The sequence below is a fragment of the Scophthalmus maximus genome, chromosome 11, assembly GCF_022379125.1.
Source record: "Scophthalmus maximus strain ysfricsl-2021 chromosome 11, ASM2237912v1, whole genome shotgun sequence".
Classification (NCBI taxonomy): Eukaryota; Metazoa; Chordata; class Actinopteri; order Pleuronectiformes; family Scophthalmidae; genus Scophthalmus; species Scophthalmus maximus.
Genome location: NC_061525.1, coordinates 13,891,867 through 13,906,546, shown reverse-complemented (window position 1 = coordinate 13,906,546; position 14,680 = coordinate 13,891,867). Strand labels below are relative to the sequence as shown.

General features: G+C 42.0%; 1 protein-coding gene across 1 annotated transcript in view; it reads right to left on the bottom strand.

Annotated features, from left to right (window-relative positions):
- The window catches only part of rsrc1 (arginine/serine-rich coiled-coil 1), a 106,696-nt gene that overhangs the window by 41,720 nt on the left and 50,296 nt on the right, over nucleotides 1–14,680 (bottom strand). The window contains exon 6 of the mRNA XM_035622730.2: nucleotides 13,033–13,084. Within this exon, the coding sequence (XP_035478623.2) occupies nucleotides 13,033–13,084 (52 nt within the window). The remainder of the gene's footprint in view (nucleotides 1–13,032; nucleotides 13,085–14,680) is intronic.

Genomic DNA, 14,680 nt, shown 5'->3' with positions numbered 1-14,680 from the left:
TGCAAATATATGAGCAGAAGAAAGAAGGGAAATTAAATGAACATTAATTCTCCCACAGTAATTCCCTCTCCTCAGCGCGAGGAGATGAAAGAGGAGCAATGTACTTTCTGATATTTATTTCTCCTTAAACACACTGCTGGAGTTCTGCTCTGGGAGACAGGGCCCTGGCTGGGAGGAGACGGGTACCCAGGGGCCCCTTATTGCCTGGTTTACTAATTAGGCAGAAATATGCAAGACTGAGTCAATTGAGGATTAATTAACTGTTTATTTTTCTTCACTCCTCTATTGGAAGCACCATTTTGGTCTGTGTGAATAAGGAATTTATACAGTCTCAAAGCACTAGTGTGAAACGGGTTATTAAATTAACGGGACGAGAGAGAACAGAGAAATAATACGTTGAGAGAGAGAGGGTGTGTGTGTGTGTGTGTGTTGGTTGGGGCAGGGTAACAGGGCAATCTGTACAAAATTAGGACTTCATTTGAAGTTTGAAACAACTCATGACTTCCATCTGTTCCTGAGCCCCGCAACGTGGGATTGGAGACGACAGGTGTCTAAATGTTTATCAGCCGCGCTGCGTTTATTCCTGTGTCTGTGAGTTAGGCGGAAAAATGACCCACACTAATCTAATTCAAACTAACATTCCCTTTGAAAGGTTGCTGGTGTGGCAGGAATGAAACACATGCTGTTCAAAAGCATTGAAGTCAGTACAGCATGTGCCTTGGCATGTAAAATTGAACTCGTCAGCCTCCATGAGAATAAACACAAATGTAGGCACATCCATGAGCACATGCATCAATCTAACAGAAGGTCATAATATGTAATGAATGTTTAAATAATCAGGGTGTTAAAAAGTATGATGTATGAAGCCCATATCTTTCCAGAACTGAAATCACTAACATGTTAAAAATAAGTCATAGAGGAATAAGTTACTCCAAACCAATTCCAAATGATGCTGCGTTCAAACCAAATGTGAAGCGAATTTTCGCATTGCGTTACACATGCAAGTTTGGCTGCTGGATCATTTGTGTTTCGTCTTTTGTTTTTTAAAGTTGCAATTAGACGAAGTCAAAAAAAGATAAAATTTGTACTGAGCCTGGAAAATATGTGCAAGACTTTACTGCAATTAAATGGCAGAATTCAGGATGACATGCGCAATGAGTGCCACCAAATGCATAAACATATGTGTAAGTACAAATCTGCACACTGCCATAACAGATTTTGCTTTTGTAATTGGTTGAAGAACATATAACAAAAAACTGAAGGCTTACTGTGATGGACCCAGGGTGGTAATCAGGCAAAAGCCCAAATATCCTGCATTGGTCATTTTACTTGATTCATGCAGCCTCTTAATCCTCATTTAGCCAAGCAGGTATATGCATATAACTAACAAAGCGAAGTGGCTAGTCACAAAACAAACTGTCAAGAAACATCAAGAATATAAATTGGCATACGTTTTAAAAGAGCAGTTCGTTATTGACTTTGTATAAAAAAAAATACAGTAAATTGTCAGTATAAAACTATAACTTTGTTGCTGCCATTAAATATATATCTGTGCCATAAAATTTACTGGCTATATCATGATCTTCATCTGCCACCATGATGTTTTAACCCCTGCCATCTCCTAACCTGTTAATCAGTCCCATTTCCCAGAGCCACCTCCATATTGCACCTCCTGAGGGAAGCAATTGCTCACCGTTGAGGTGTTTTACACTGATCCGTTGCCAATTTGTTGCTTTCCAGCGGAAAAAGCAAATGTAATAATGAGGGGGGAGAAATTCATTAAACATGTGTATAAAATACTTTTCAAGTGCGCGAGGAAGATTCATGGGGACGTTCACACGACGCATAATCATGCCACCGTCTGCTCAGCCTGCAATGGCATGAAACATTTAATCTGGGATGAACACTTTCTGTCGCTTCCTCTCTCTCTCTCGCTTGCCTCCCCCTTCCCCAGCTACCATCTACCGTCCTTTCTCCCCCTCTCTCGATCTCTCTCTGTGACTGCCAGAAACCACAATCATAAAATTATTAAAATGCTGTTTGGCTGCCATTAATCAGTGATGGTGATAAATTCTTGTGTGGGAAGTGACAGAGCATTAGTCACATACCTCTTGGCCTCAACAGACAGAGAGTAATGAGCCACGAGCCAGACCGGGTCAATCATAAACTCATCAAATGCGTCATTTAATTTCTTCATTTAGACAAACACAATTTGTTTATGGGAAAGATATCAGGTGTTGTGGAATGAGGAACGGCGCTGAAATGCTGGTACATTAATCAGGGCTTGATTACACGCGACTCTGCGGTTGTTTATCCTAATTTCATTCATTTCCATCAACAAAGCAAACACAGACGAACACAGCCATTAGCGATGGTCGGGGATGGCACAATTACAGACTCGAATTAAATAAAGTGATGATGAATGGTCCAATACAAACTAAAACAAAGGGGTTTTTATTACTTCAATTCCATCCCAGCCCTCGCCCTCTTCTGTGTGTGTGTGTGTGTGTGTGTGTGTGTGTGTGTGTGTGTGTGTGTGTGTGTGTGTGTGTGTGGAGGCTCGTTGGTGTGGAAGGAGAAGAAGAAAAGAAAAAACTTTGAGGAGCACTGCCTCCTTTGAAATGGCAGTCGGTTATATATGACAGCAAAATACAACCTTGTCCATGAAAACTTTTCTGATAGTTACAATTCAAATTGAAACCAGTGGGTGAGCTTGTTATAGAAGCAGCTAAACTCGTGACAGTAACGCGCAAAAACACGTATTCCAATAACCAGCATGCAAATAAACACACTACGGGATACACTTGCACCCCCACAAGCTGATTAAGAAGCAAAAAAGCAACAGTAAAGTCAAACATTTTTCTTGATCATGCAGAGCTTCGAGGAGCTGACCAGTGTGTTTGTTGATGCAGTCCAGCAGGCAGATGACAGAACTGCACAGGGTGTCTGTCTTTATCTCCATGTCACTGCCCGTTAGCCATGACAACATGCGGCACTGCCATAAACAGAGCTGCAAAATTAATCATGACCAAATGCATGATTATCGACATTCAGTCTCAAAACTTTATAATAGTTATAGTTCTCAATGCAAACAAACAAATAATGCAAAAATACCTCTTGCCCCTTATCGCCTGTCGCCATGGGCATGTCAACGCTCACAAGCTAGCATGTAGCTTACTCATTAGCAAACCATGCAAGTAGGCAAACTTAATTTCCAACAATTTACATTTACTTTTTCAATGTGAGCGAATGCACAACAATTACAAAATCTCTCTTCCACAGACGAGTCCTCTGCAGATAAACACTAAACACACTGCCCCACCGCTGCTTTGTTCCTTTTTGGTTCAAATTTCTTGGCACCAAACACTGCTGAACACCGTCAACATTCATAAAGTTAAAATGTATTCACTTTCAACTCTTCCCCGTTGGTAACCTCTATAAATGAATGAATGTTGAACTATTCCTTTAAAATGTCCTTGTAGATGAGAGAACTGACCATAGCAATGCATGGTATGATTTAAAATTTGACACAAACTTTCCTCCATCATTCACAAGAATAACTGCACCGCCGCATCATTCATCCCATTTACATCAGCCCCTCCCTGAGGCTCAATCATGCAGGTAGCTGTGCAAGTGATAATATAAATATCAGCTGCTACAGGTAAAGACAGAATTATTTTAGTGTCTGTAACAAGTTAAGAGTTTACATAGAGTCGGAGAGGCGTGGTTGTATTAAAGCAATACAACCAATCAATTGAATCACCTAAAAAGCCAATAGAGGAATCCGATTTGATGAATGTATGAAGGCCAAGGTTGCTGCAGCAACCCATCCTTGTCCAGAATAACAGGAAGGCTGAATATCCATCAATCCATCCATTTTCTAAATGTCCTAATTCGATATTCATATTCAGGGTCACAGGTGGGAGTCGGGGGGGGGGGCTGCTAGTCTATCACAGCACTCAGACAACCATTCAACCATTTGTAATCTTAAATGCGCCTCACTTATGTGATTCTGGACTGCAAGAGGACAACACAGCATATTACGGTTGAGAGACAAACTCTACTGCCCAATGATAATCTTTGACTGATTTAAATCACAAAAACAGGTAAATAATAAATGAAATAAAACAAACACAGGCAACATTTATTAACTAATCATGTGTCTTCTAAAACCAACTGGCTGCACCAGTGATGATTCACTCTGATAGTTTCACATTGTACATGACAATTAAGTATTTTTGTGATGATCAGTCAAAAATAAATAAAAAGTTCTGATTCAGTGTAAAACAATAAAATATGCGGCAAATATTTGAACCAAGGAGCTTCTTCCCGTGAGCCACGTTGCCACACCGTGAAGTCCCTCTGAATTCTCATCTAAAATCCACGGAGACTAACAGTCATGATTAACAACCATGACCACGGTATTAGGGAAAGTGCGATTGCATTTTTGGCATAATTGTGCAGCCCTGGCCTTAACATGAAGAATAGTGTGTCAGAGGGCAGGAATTATTACAACTCGTGAAGGCAGGAATGCGCAGGTCTGCAATCCATTTATGTCTACTCCAGGGCCAATTGGACAGCTACATCCATTAAAGCCCCGCAGAAATATTTACAAACACACAAACTTAAGAGATGGTCCAACACCAAAAATCACATGTGACAAGACTACTGGTTAACAGATTCACAGCTCTCCCCTGCCTTTCTCTTAAAAAGGTGCAAAAAAACAAACAGAAAAAACTTTCCCGGCACCGCCTTATGCATGGTGAGAATTCAATAATACTCTTGTTAGCAGTAAAGACTGTCCTTACACTTCTTCTCATCTCCCTCTCACTCTGAATTCAGCCCCCCCCCCCTTTTCACCCCTCCCAAAAAGCCCTGAGCGCCTGCCAGCAGTCCAAGGTAATTAAATTACTTAGCAAAGTTTACTTAACAGTAAATGGTTAGCAAAATTTAAGGTGATTGCAAATTTGCTTTCATTTCACTTCAATGGCTGGCCTGTTGAAGGCTCGTCTGCAAATAATTAGCACATACATTTGCATCAAAATCGTTTATACCATATGTTGCAAAAATTATGGAAAGCAGCAAATTAAAAATTTTCTTTTTCTGTTATGGAAATGTCTACATGTTAAGAGGAGAGAGAGAGAGAAACCGCCGGAGAGGGAGGGAGGGAGGGAGGAGGGGAAGATATCGCCATGTGTCTCCAAACGCCGACAACAAGGAGGAGAGGAAAGAGGGAGGAGGGTGCAGAAATGATTCAGTTTGGATTTGAACATACTCATAATGGTCTTTTTCAAGAGCTCACCAGATGCTGTTTGAAATCTGCCCACAGAAGAAAAACAAAGCCTTCTCATTCTTGCACTCTCCCTCTCTTTCTCACACACATACACCGAATCTGGGAATTTCCTCTAAGTGGCTGACATCCTCTCTCTAGTACAGTTTATATTGTTCCGCAAAGCAAGGCAGAGTAATTGTACACTAATTTGATGAGAACTTTCAGACCCAAGACCTTCAGTCTTAGAAAAAAAAAACTATTTATGAAATAAGGATAATTGACAACAAAATGAGAACAGAAACAACATCTACTTGTGCATCAACTAATGCAACTATGATTTTAGAGCTGCCACTAATGAGTCTTTTCTCAACAAATCGATTATTTGTCTGGTGGATAAAAACACAGGAATAAATGCCAAACAAGGTGTCAAATTGTCCAAAAACAGACATATTCACTTTACAACCATGTAAATACAGAGAAAAGCAGTAGATACTCACTTTGGAGAAGCTGCAAAGAAAACAAAGTGTGGTATTACTACTTGCAAAATTACCTACATTATTATTTTAATTATAAAACTGATATAGTTGAATCATTTTCTGTTGACCTGCTAACTGTTATTCAAATATTATTTCAACTCTAGTTGATTCCATAATTTGAATTAGGGCTGCAACTAAGAACTGTAAGCATATTGATTAATCTATCAGTTAAATTCTTGATGAATTGTTAGGTCATAAAATGTAAGAAAAATAAATCATGCTTAGAATATTAAAAACAAGGACATCTTTCAGAGGACTCTGTCAACAAAGCTGTGGCCTTCAGCCTCTGCAAAGGCTGAACCAAAACAGTCAGGTCTAAGGAGGATTTCCTATTTGCGTCAGCATCTTGTCCCACCCTTACGTTGCAATCACTGCAATAACTGCAGCTCTGCCGCACACATAGCTAGCTAGATTCATCATTGGTGTGCAATGAATCCTAGGATAGGATGACCCAAGAAGGATCCACCTATCGTATCCTTTGTTGCTTGGGATTGGAAGGACGTGTTTCTCTGCCGCATTTGAAGGAGCCTTTGAAATGCCTCGTCCCACAACTTTGGTGCAATCGGTCTCCGAATGCAGCCTCTGAACGATGAGGCACCTGATTTGGACACAGCTATGGACTTCCTCCATAAAAGCAGTTAATAGGAGACCAAGTTTTCCTGAAGCCTTCACTTTTACCCCTCAAATCAAGCCTGACTCTCAATCACTTAGATCACTTAGCCAACATTGTTCTGATGTTGCAGTGTCAAGCTTTGATTTTAATGTTTAATTTGTAACAAAGTTCATGGGACATGCCCCGCAGCTAAAGCACTGGTAGACGTGAGGATGAGAGGGATAAGGAAGGAAATAGGGGGGGGGGGGGGGGTCCACAAGCTTACTACAGCAAAGAAAATCACAGGGCGCAGCAGGACCTGTGTTTATTATACCCATAAAACAAACCAAAAATCAATTGCACATAAAACTCTGATCCATGCAGTCCTTATGTCACTCAGGCCGTCCCACCATTGACAGACACCTTTGAACTGAGAGACTTCTTACTGAAATAAATAAAATCTGTGCTTGTAGGGACAGAGGAACGCAGACATTCGTCTCACACACATATGAACACTTTGCATTCACATGCACCTTTAAAGCACAAGAAAAAGAAAATATTGGGTGAGAGCAACCGCTGAATACAAAGGGCTCCAGATATAACTCTCTACCTGAGCCCAGAAAACGCATCCATCTGGAGGTCAGTGGGCCTGCCACCAGTGTCAATCTGCTACTAAGTGAGCAGCAGGGGCTGTTTGATAAAAGCTTATTCAGGTATTTGAATCCCGTGTTAAACTGGAGGCCCCACTCTCCCTCGCCCTCTCTCTCTCTCTCTCTCTCTCTCTCTCTCTCTGTGAGGCATAATTACAACTGTTGACTGGAACAGTGAGGTAATGGCACATAAATCCAGCTGATCGATGGTTACAGACACTAAATTACAGGACACCCCTCTAGTGCTATTATCCTTCCAAAGAACAACAGTAGACACATTCCAGATGCAAAGGGGATTTCTGCTGCCTTTGTATAATTGTTTTGTTTATTTGAAGCTATATTGATATATTTCAATTTTTTTTTTTTGCTTGAATATTTCTCACACAAAAAAAGGAAGCCAAATTAAGTATCCAACTAAATCGACGCACCAGGGCTAAGAGCATATTTGCTGATTTGTTAAGTGGAGGCTTTTAAGACTGATGTTTAAAACTGCCGCAGGATAAATATTTGCAAATCTTCTCTAAGGAGTCGGATGTTCTAATCACTAAGTCATGATAAGCCAATTTATTCTGCCCGTTCTGATCTTTGACTGAGCTTTTACTATTAAATCTGAAATTCAGGATTCAAAATTAGTAATATATGAAGATAAACCAGTGCATTAAAAATAACAATACCCGACCCTCACAAAAAAAATAATCTTAATGTTAAGAAAAGAGTTATCAAGTTGTTTACCATCTTTTGGCTAAAAATCCCTCCATTCTCATTAGAGCACAAGCCTTCAGTTTAGACTGCTCGCAGTAAAGCAGCGTGCCGCCGCCACTGCTGTCGTTACAATAACACATTTTGCAAAAAGAACAGGTAGTTACAAGTTATTACTGGGGTAATTCCCTTGAGAAAATCCCCTTTGAGATGAAGGTCAACACTGTCTGGTGTTTGTGACAATCACCTTAGTCATGTCACACAAAAAGTGGTTTTATACACGACCGGACTGATGGTGAAGTGAACAAGATGGATAATGTGTGATAACTACAATTCACTGCCAAAGAAATCCTGTGCCACATTCCAAGGATGACGGCTAAATCTTAGGGAGACGACAATAAAAGTACAGAAGGGATGAAGAGGGGGGAAAAAAATTAAGAATGAGACTGGAGGAAAGTAAATTCATAGTGAACATTATGTGCAGAGAGGCCAGGGGAATAATAAAAGATACTGTAAAAAAAAAACAACAACTAGATCTTGTCTCAGTCTCCTGTCCCCATCACCTCTTATCCTGGCAGAACAAAGGGCGGCAGCCTCCTAAATGTGGTGCATTAGCCCTTTAGTTCCAGAGGGGGTAAGGTGACACCCTCCATGTATGTGGTCTGTTCAGCACACATCTGTCAGGGCCTAAGGGGGTGGGCTGCGGCGGAGGGAGGGGCAACGGGAATTGGAAGCACAAGGAAGACGGAGGAGAGAAGCAAGGAGCTAGAGAGAAAGGGTGTGAGTGAGTGTGTGTGTGTGTGTCTTCAGGACCCCTGCTGCGACAGAGAAGCCTAATACCTCGTATTTACCGTGGATGAATTACTCTTAGTATGATGCTGCTAAGCTTGGCTGGTAACGCCCTCTTTGCCTCTTTATGCCTGTCAAAACCAACATGCCCCATCACAAACTTGCGGCAATCTATAACAGTGAAACCACATTATGTACCAGGAAACAGTCCCAATTCAATTCTTGCTGTACTCACTACTCAACTATCTTAAAAAAGAAAATGATTCAGGTAAAAAAAACAAAAACATTGTTGTAGTCTGAAAACGTTTGCGTTTAAGATGAATGAAAGAAAATAGTTCAGAATTTATTTCCTGTTATTATATATAGAGAACTTTGGACATCACGCCTTCTCAGACCACCCCATTTTGAGATGCACAATCGTAAACGAACAGATAGTCTTAACATTAAGTAAATAACATTTGGTCGCATTACTTTTTGGGGCGGGGTCAGTCTCTGAGTTCTTGTTTGTTTCAGGGATGTTTCTCCCTTTAGTCTCTTCTTCAGAAAGGAGATGGAACTAAACTATGAACTAAACAGTATATAGTAGACAGTACAGCAATTTCAATTGTGTAGCCTTAATAAATCTAAAATGTTTTTCTACCAACTTGAAATTCTTGGATTGACAAAAAAAAATTAAGTTCATTCAACTTAAAGTTAACAAGTTAAGACAATTGAAAACTGAAATTTTAAAAATAAAACTCATCTTAAACTAAACTTCAAAACAACTAAACACATAAGTCCTTTTTTTCAACATTACAACCATATAAAAAGTCCTAAATAAGAAAAAAAAGAATCTTCCTACCGACTCCAGCCAGGTGTCAAAGTGGCAAACCACCAGAAAAAAGTTAATTCACACCAGTGGGCACCTGCCAAGTTCAAGCCTCTGATGAGATCTTAAGGACTTGTTTGTTTTGCTGCTGTCAAAGGTTCAAATGGGGAGAAGCTGGTTTTGATGACCCTTGGCCCTCAGGTCCTTAGTGGGTGTTCTGCAAACACTCCCTATTGATGTGTGGATAAGGAGAGGCCCACTGCCGCGCACAGCGCTCATGCTCATTTGAGTGGAAATGGACACCGTTATGAAAAGAGCCAAGAAACCAAGCGAGTGGCTGAAAAGAAAAGAGCATTATACACATGTAAGAGTGTTATGGTTGTGGTGAGTGTGTGTGTGTGTGTGTGTGTATGTGTGTGTCTGTGTGTTTGTGTGTGCATGGAAATAAGTATGAATGACTGACAGTAGTTTCGTTTTTTTAGGAGTGCTTTGACTCTGAAAGTAGGAAGACTGCTACAGTACATCTATATCTGAATATCCAACGTGCGCTAAGAGGCACGGCAAGTAAAAAGAAACGCGTACATATAGTGACAAGCAGTGGAAGCTGTCTGTCTGTAGGTGCTTACTTTTCCAGTTGAGAAGACAACAGAGATACAGTACCGAAACATACTGAAGGTGCTACAGAGACAATGCTGCGTTTCACCATGAAATACAATAACGCTGTCCGGCAAATCCAGCTAAGTGTGCAGGAGCACCCTGCGTGTCTGGAGCCTGGGCAGAGACATGCAGAGAAACAAAATCAACTAAATGAAAGAAGGAGTAAAGAAACATGTCTAATAAACTAAGCTAACAATCCATTTTGAAAGTCAAACATTCCAGAATGAAGGATATAAAATAAAACCCAATTAATATCTTACTTTTAAATATATGTGTATATAAAGCATACACTTTCGATATATGACGATAAAGCTTCTTTAATTTATATAAAAGCCAATTATTAAAGATGCAAATAATGAAATTATCTAATTTAATTTCTGATGAAATTAATGAAAGAGTTTGTCTTGGAAAAATGGGGTGTAAAGTGTGTGTGTGTGCGTGTGCGCATTTAATATGTAGGCCAAGCAGGAAGTGACCCATAAACATATCCATCCAGCTCTTTCATTGGGGGCCAGTGTTGTGCTCCTCCACCCCCCCTCCCACACACACACACACACACACACACACACACACACACACACACACACACACACACACACACACACACACACACACACACACACACACACACACACACACACACACACACACACACACACACACACACACACACACACACACACACTGAAAGCCCCCAGTGAGCACTAAGCAGGCCAGCGGGCCAGCCGAGGGGGCTCATTACAGGTCCACAGAGCCCCCCAACACAAAGGCCTGAGCCGCTTTAGCCATGGGATGATCTGCTCTCTACTGACTAGAGAGAGTCCATAGACGGACAAAAGGAGGGAGAGAGGGAGGGGATGGGAGAGAAAGAGGTAGAGGAGAGCAGAGAAGAGGAGAGCCGCGGGCTTTAAGGATGTCAGGAGACCCCGGGAGAGAAAGCCTGGCGGGCGCTCAGAGAGCAACGCGGGGAAGGAGGAGGAGGAGGAGGAGGCGGCGGCTTAAGCTCCACGGCTACGTCAGGACATTAACATTCACACAACCTCCCAACATCTGCTGCTTCCTTCTCACCCTCCATCCCTCCCTCTTTCCATCCCTATCTCACTCTGTCCGCTAACAACTCTGAAACAAACAAAAAACAGTAAGACAGACATTGAGAGGACTGCTAGACAGACAAGAAAAGAAAACGCGGAATAATATGTAGAGAAGTGAGATGGATGAATTAAGGAGATATGGAACCGAGGGACATCACAGCCGCAGGGTCAGAAATATGCCTAGTATTTTTAATTATGCGGCCATGATTAAAATCAGTGAGGGGCCACCAATAGTTAATCACAAAACAGAAAAGGAGAAGAAGAAAACAGAGGAAACCAAAAACAAGGCAGAAATAAAATGATAAATCAGTCCAAGTACCAAATATAAACTGTTTTATTAAGTTACAAACTGTTGTCTGTTGTATTTTACTGTGGGCCATTATTAGCGATATGATCACAGGCACCCAAAGGCCTGATACAGGCAGGCCTTGGCTCTCTGCTTAGGGGACAATCTTTGACTGAGCCATAAACCTGTTCTCCTGGAGGCCTCCAGGAAAGAGAGGAAAACCAGAGACATGTCCAACACATTAAACCTTCTTCTGCAGCCCTGCCTCTGACTCTGGGCCTGTGTCTGCACCAGTCTGACCCTATGCACTCACAGACACATACTAAATTTGATGATACCTCACTACTATTAATACAAAATTAGCCCGTGGGTGGCAGGGCAGGGAGTGAGTGGGGGGGTGACATCCATTAGAAAACATATCTCACAAAAGAAGACAAGTTTAATTGTAACAACTCCAAAACACTGTATGCAGTGTTGATTCCGAGTATGATGAAGTATGTAAAAAGAGTGCTTGACAAAGCTCAAATCAGTGAAATCACAGCAGGAGATTGTGGTGTTGTTTGTCGGCCTGCAGTAAGGCTGAGCAAGTCTTGTGAGGTAAGTGTGTGGCTGCTGGGTGCTTTATAGATGATGTATAGATGCCTGGTTCTTTCATATATTTCCTGTGGTGAAATTAGAGCCCTGTCCTGAAGTGCAGGGCCTTGTGTGCATGTGTGTGTGTGTGTGTATGACTGTAAACATGAAGACATCTTTCTCCACAGTCAATCTCTGCCTGTCACATCTGGCTCGCAACTCTACCCCTCGAATACACACTGGAATATATACACCGCGTGCATGGTGACATCTATGACTTATGTACTGGGAGGAGTGTTTGAAATTAAGCTGCAGTGAATATGAGCCCAGAAGCACTCAAAGCAGGGTGGGTGGGTGTGGGCGTGTGTGCGTGTTTGTGTGTGTGTGTGTGTGTGTGTGTGTGTGTGTGTGTGTGGGGGGGGGGGGGGGGGGGGGGGGGGGTTGCTGACACTGTGTGTGGGAAAACAATCATGAAAACCATCCAGGTCCACAATGGACACCAAACATTAAAACAGGTTGTAATGTTGTAGCTGTTCCCTGAGACTGTGGCCTGGTTCACGTAGTTACTCTTTAGATTAAATATATTTTATCGTAAAGCCACCGTAGGGAAAATGTGTAAATGTAAATGGTCCTCAGGGTTTTATCTTATACATCTTGAGCTGAAGGAGTGAGCACCAAAATAAACATGTGACACTTGCAGTTGGAATACAATAAAATAGGTTTTATGTGTAATATTTACTTGTAATGTTGTGCCTTACATGTGTTATGGTGTTAATGGAGAAATAAAAAATGTGTCTGTGACATTAGTACAGTGATGAGAGCTCAACAGGCTGCTACCACCTTGACGTACTCCCTGACGTATTCCCTGTGTACTCTAAACTAGTGCCACTCATGCTTGCATTGGATGTGTACACATCAGGAGATGTTTCCTGACATCAATATGCATAAAAGTTCAAGTCAAAGGTTTCATGAACCTTTGACTTTTTACAGTGACCGACCACAACTGTAAAATGTCAAGATCACGGTTCCTGTTTTGAACTCCCGTGTGACAGAAAGAAACAGGATTATCATCCACTTACCTGCGGCCTGCAGGACCATATGCATTCGAACTTTGGCCTGCTCTGCTGGAGTCTGCAGAGGACGGACAGACAAAGAGATAACATTTAACAAAACAATTAGTCAACAGTAATAAAATTAATGGAGTTGATGGCAACACAGAGTTTCTTCTTTTTCTTGGTCAGGGGTAACAACAGAATAGAGCCGAGAGCTGTAAGGAGATCAGTGCATAGCTTGAGGGCACATTAAGAAGGACAGACAATCTCATTTTTTCCAAATCGTCCTCTTAAAGGATGATTTAACTCTTTTATTCTTTGCTACGCCGCAGCCTGAGATGTCACAAAGCACAGTTCATGACAGAGTCCACACTTCACTGCATCTATGTAATCTAGCTCTAAAACCATTTCATCCTTGGGGCGGAAAGATATTTTACCCATGATAATCTTTAACAGCAACCATTACAGTGAATGTTCTCTTAAACTGTCCTTGTGGAGCACCAGGGGACAACTTCGCTCAGCTACTAGTCTAGTCGTCTGTAAAGACCCTGCTCGTGAAAAACAGAAAGCAACAACATCCCTGACACACCAGGGAGAATCAATGAGGAGGAGATGAAGAGAAATTTAGAGACAAAGGGAGACAGAGGGAGAGGAGAAGAGAGAAAACAAAAGCTGCTGTAACAAGTCTTTGGAGAGTTGGATAAGAGGGCACAGAGAGCACATTTTACAAAGATCACAGCCAAAGACTCAACATATTCCCCTTCCCATCATGTGCGTGTCTGTGTGTGTGTTATATTTGTGCATCAGAAATGCTTAGCGGGCATCGATAGAGGAGGAGGGCCCTGTGCTTTGACAGCTGTATTGGGAGGTGCAGCCCTTTTTTCCTGACATGCCCTCAAAAGGGCCTTGCTGTAATTCCAATATCACTGCTATTAGATTTGAGGGTCTTAATTGTCAAGGAAGAATGATGGCTACAACAGGGCGTGGAGCTATAAAAGTCGAGTACATTGCAGATTGCTCTCTGAGGTTTTTTTGCCGCTGCCACGGCGCAGCGGCCCTCGTTACCATGCAGCGGCGGAGACTGTGTAGGATTAGAGAGAAATTAAATGCTAATGGGGATGGGATCTGAATCCGCTGCCTGGGAGCATCATTTAGACGACAGGGCCGGGCGTCGCTGACAGGCAGCGCTTCCTCCCTCCTCCTCCTCCTCCTCCACCACATGTAACCCGGCTCTTCCTCCTATCATTCCTTCTCCTCGCTCCCCACCCCACCCACAGCAAAAAAACTGATTTATCAAACTGTAAACTTGTCACTTTGTAAAAATGTCACTTTTCGATGGCAGTCAGGGAAATATAATGACCCCCTTTAATGTAGCGGTGTCAGGGTGCTGTATCCTAGACGGAACGCACATCAAGGCACAGCACAGACACAGACTGACACGCACTTAATGCAACATGGGTATGGGTGTGTGTGTGTGTGTGTGTGTGTGTGTGCGCACGCGGGTATCCCCTGTAGCAGGTGACATGATGGATCATGCTCACACTGACTCGCAATGTACGACAGCTGAAATTACTGATCACTATTATGCCGCAGACGAGGAAGAACACTTGAGGCCCACACACACACACACACACACACACACACACACACACACACACACACACACACACACACA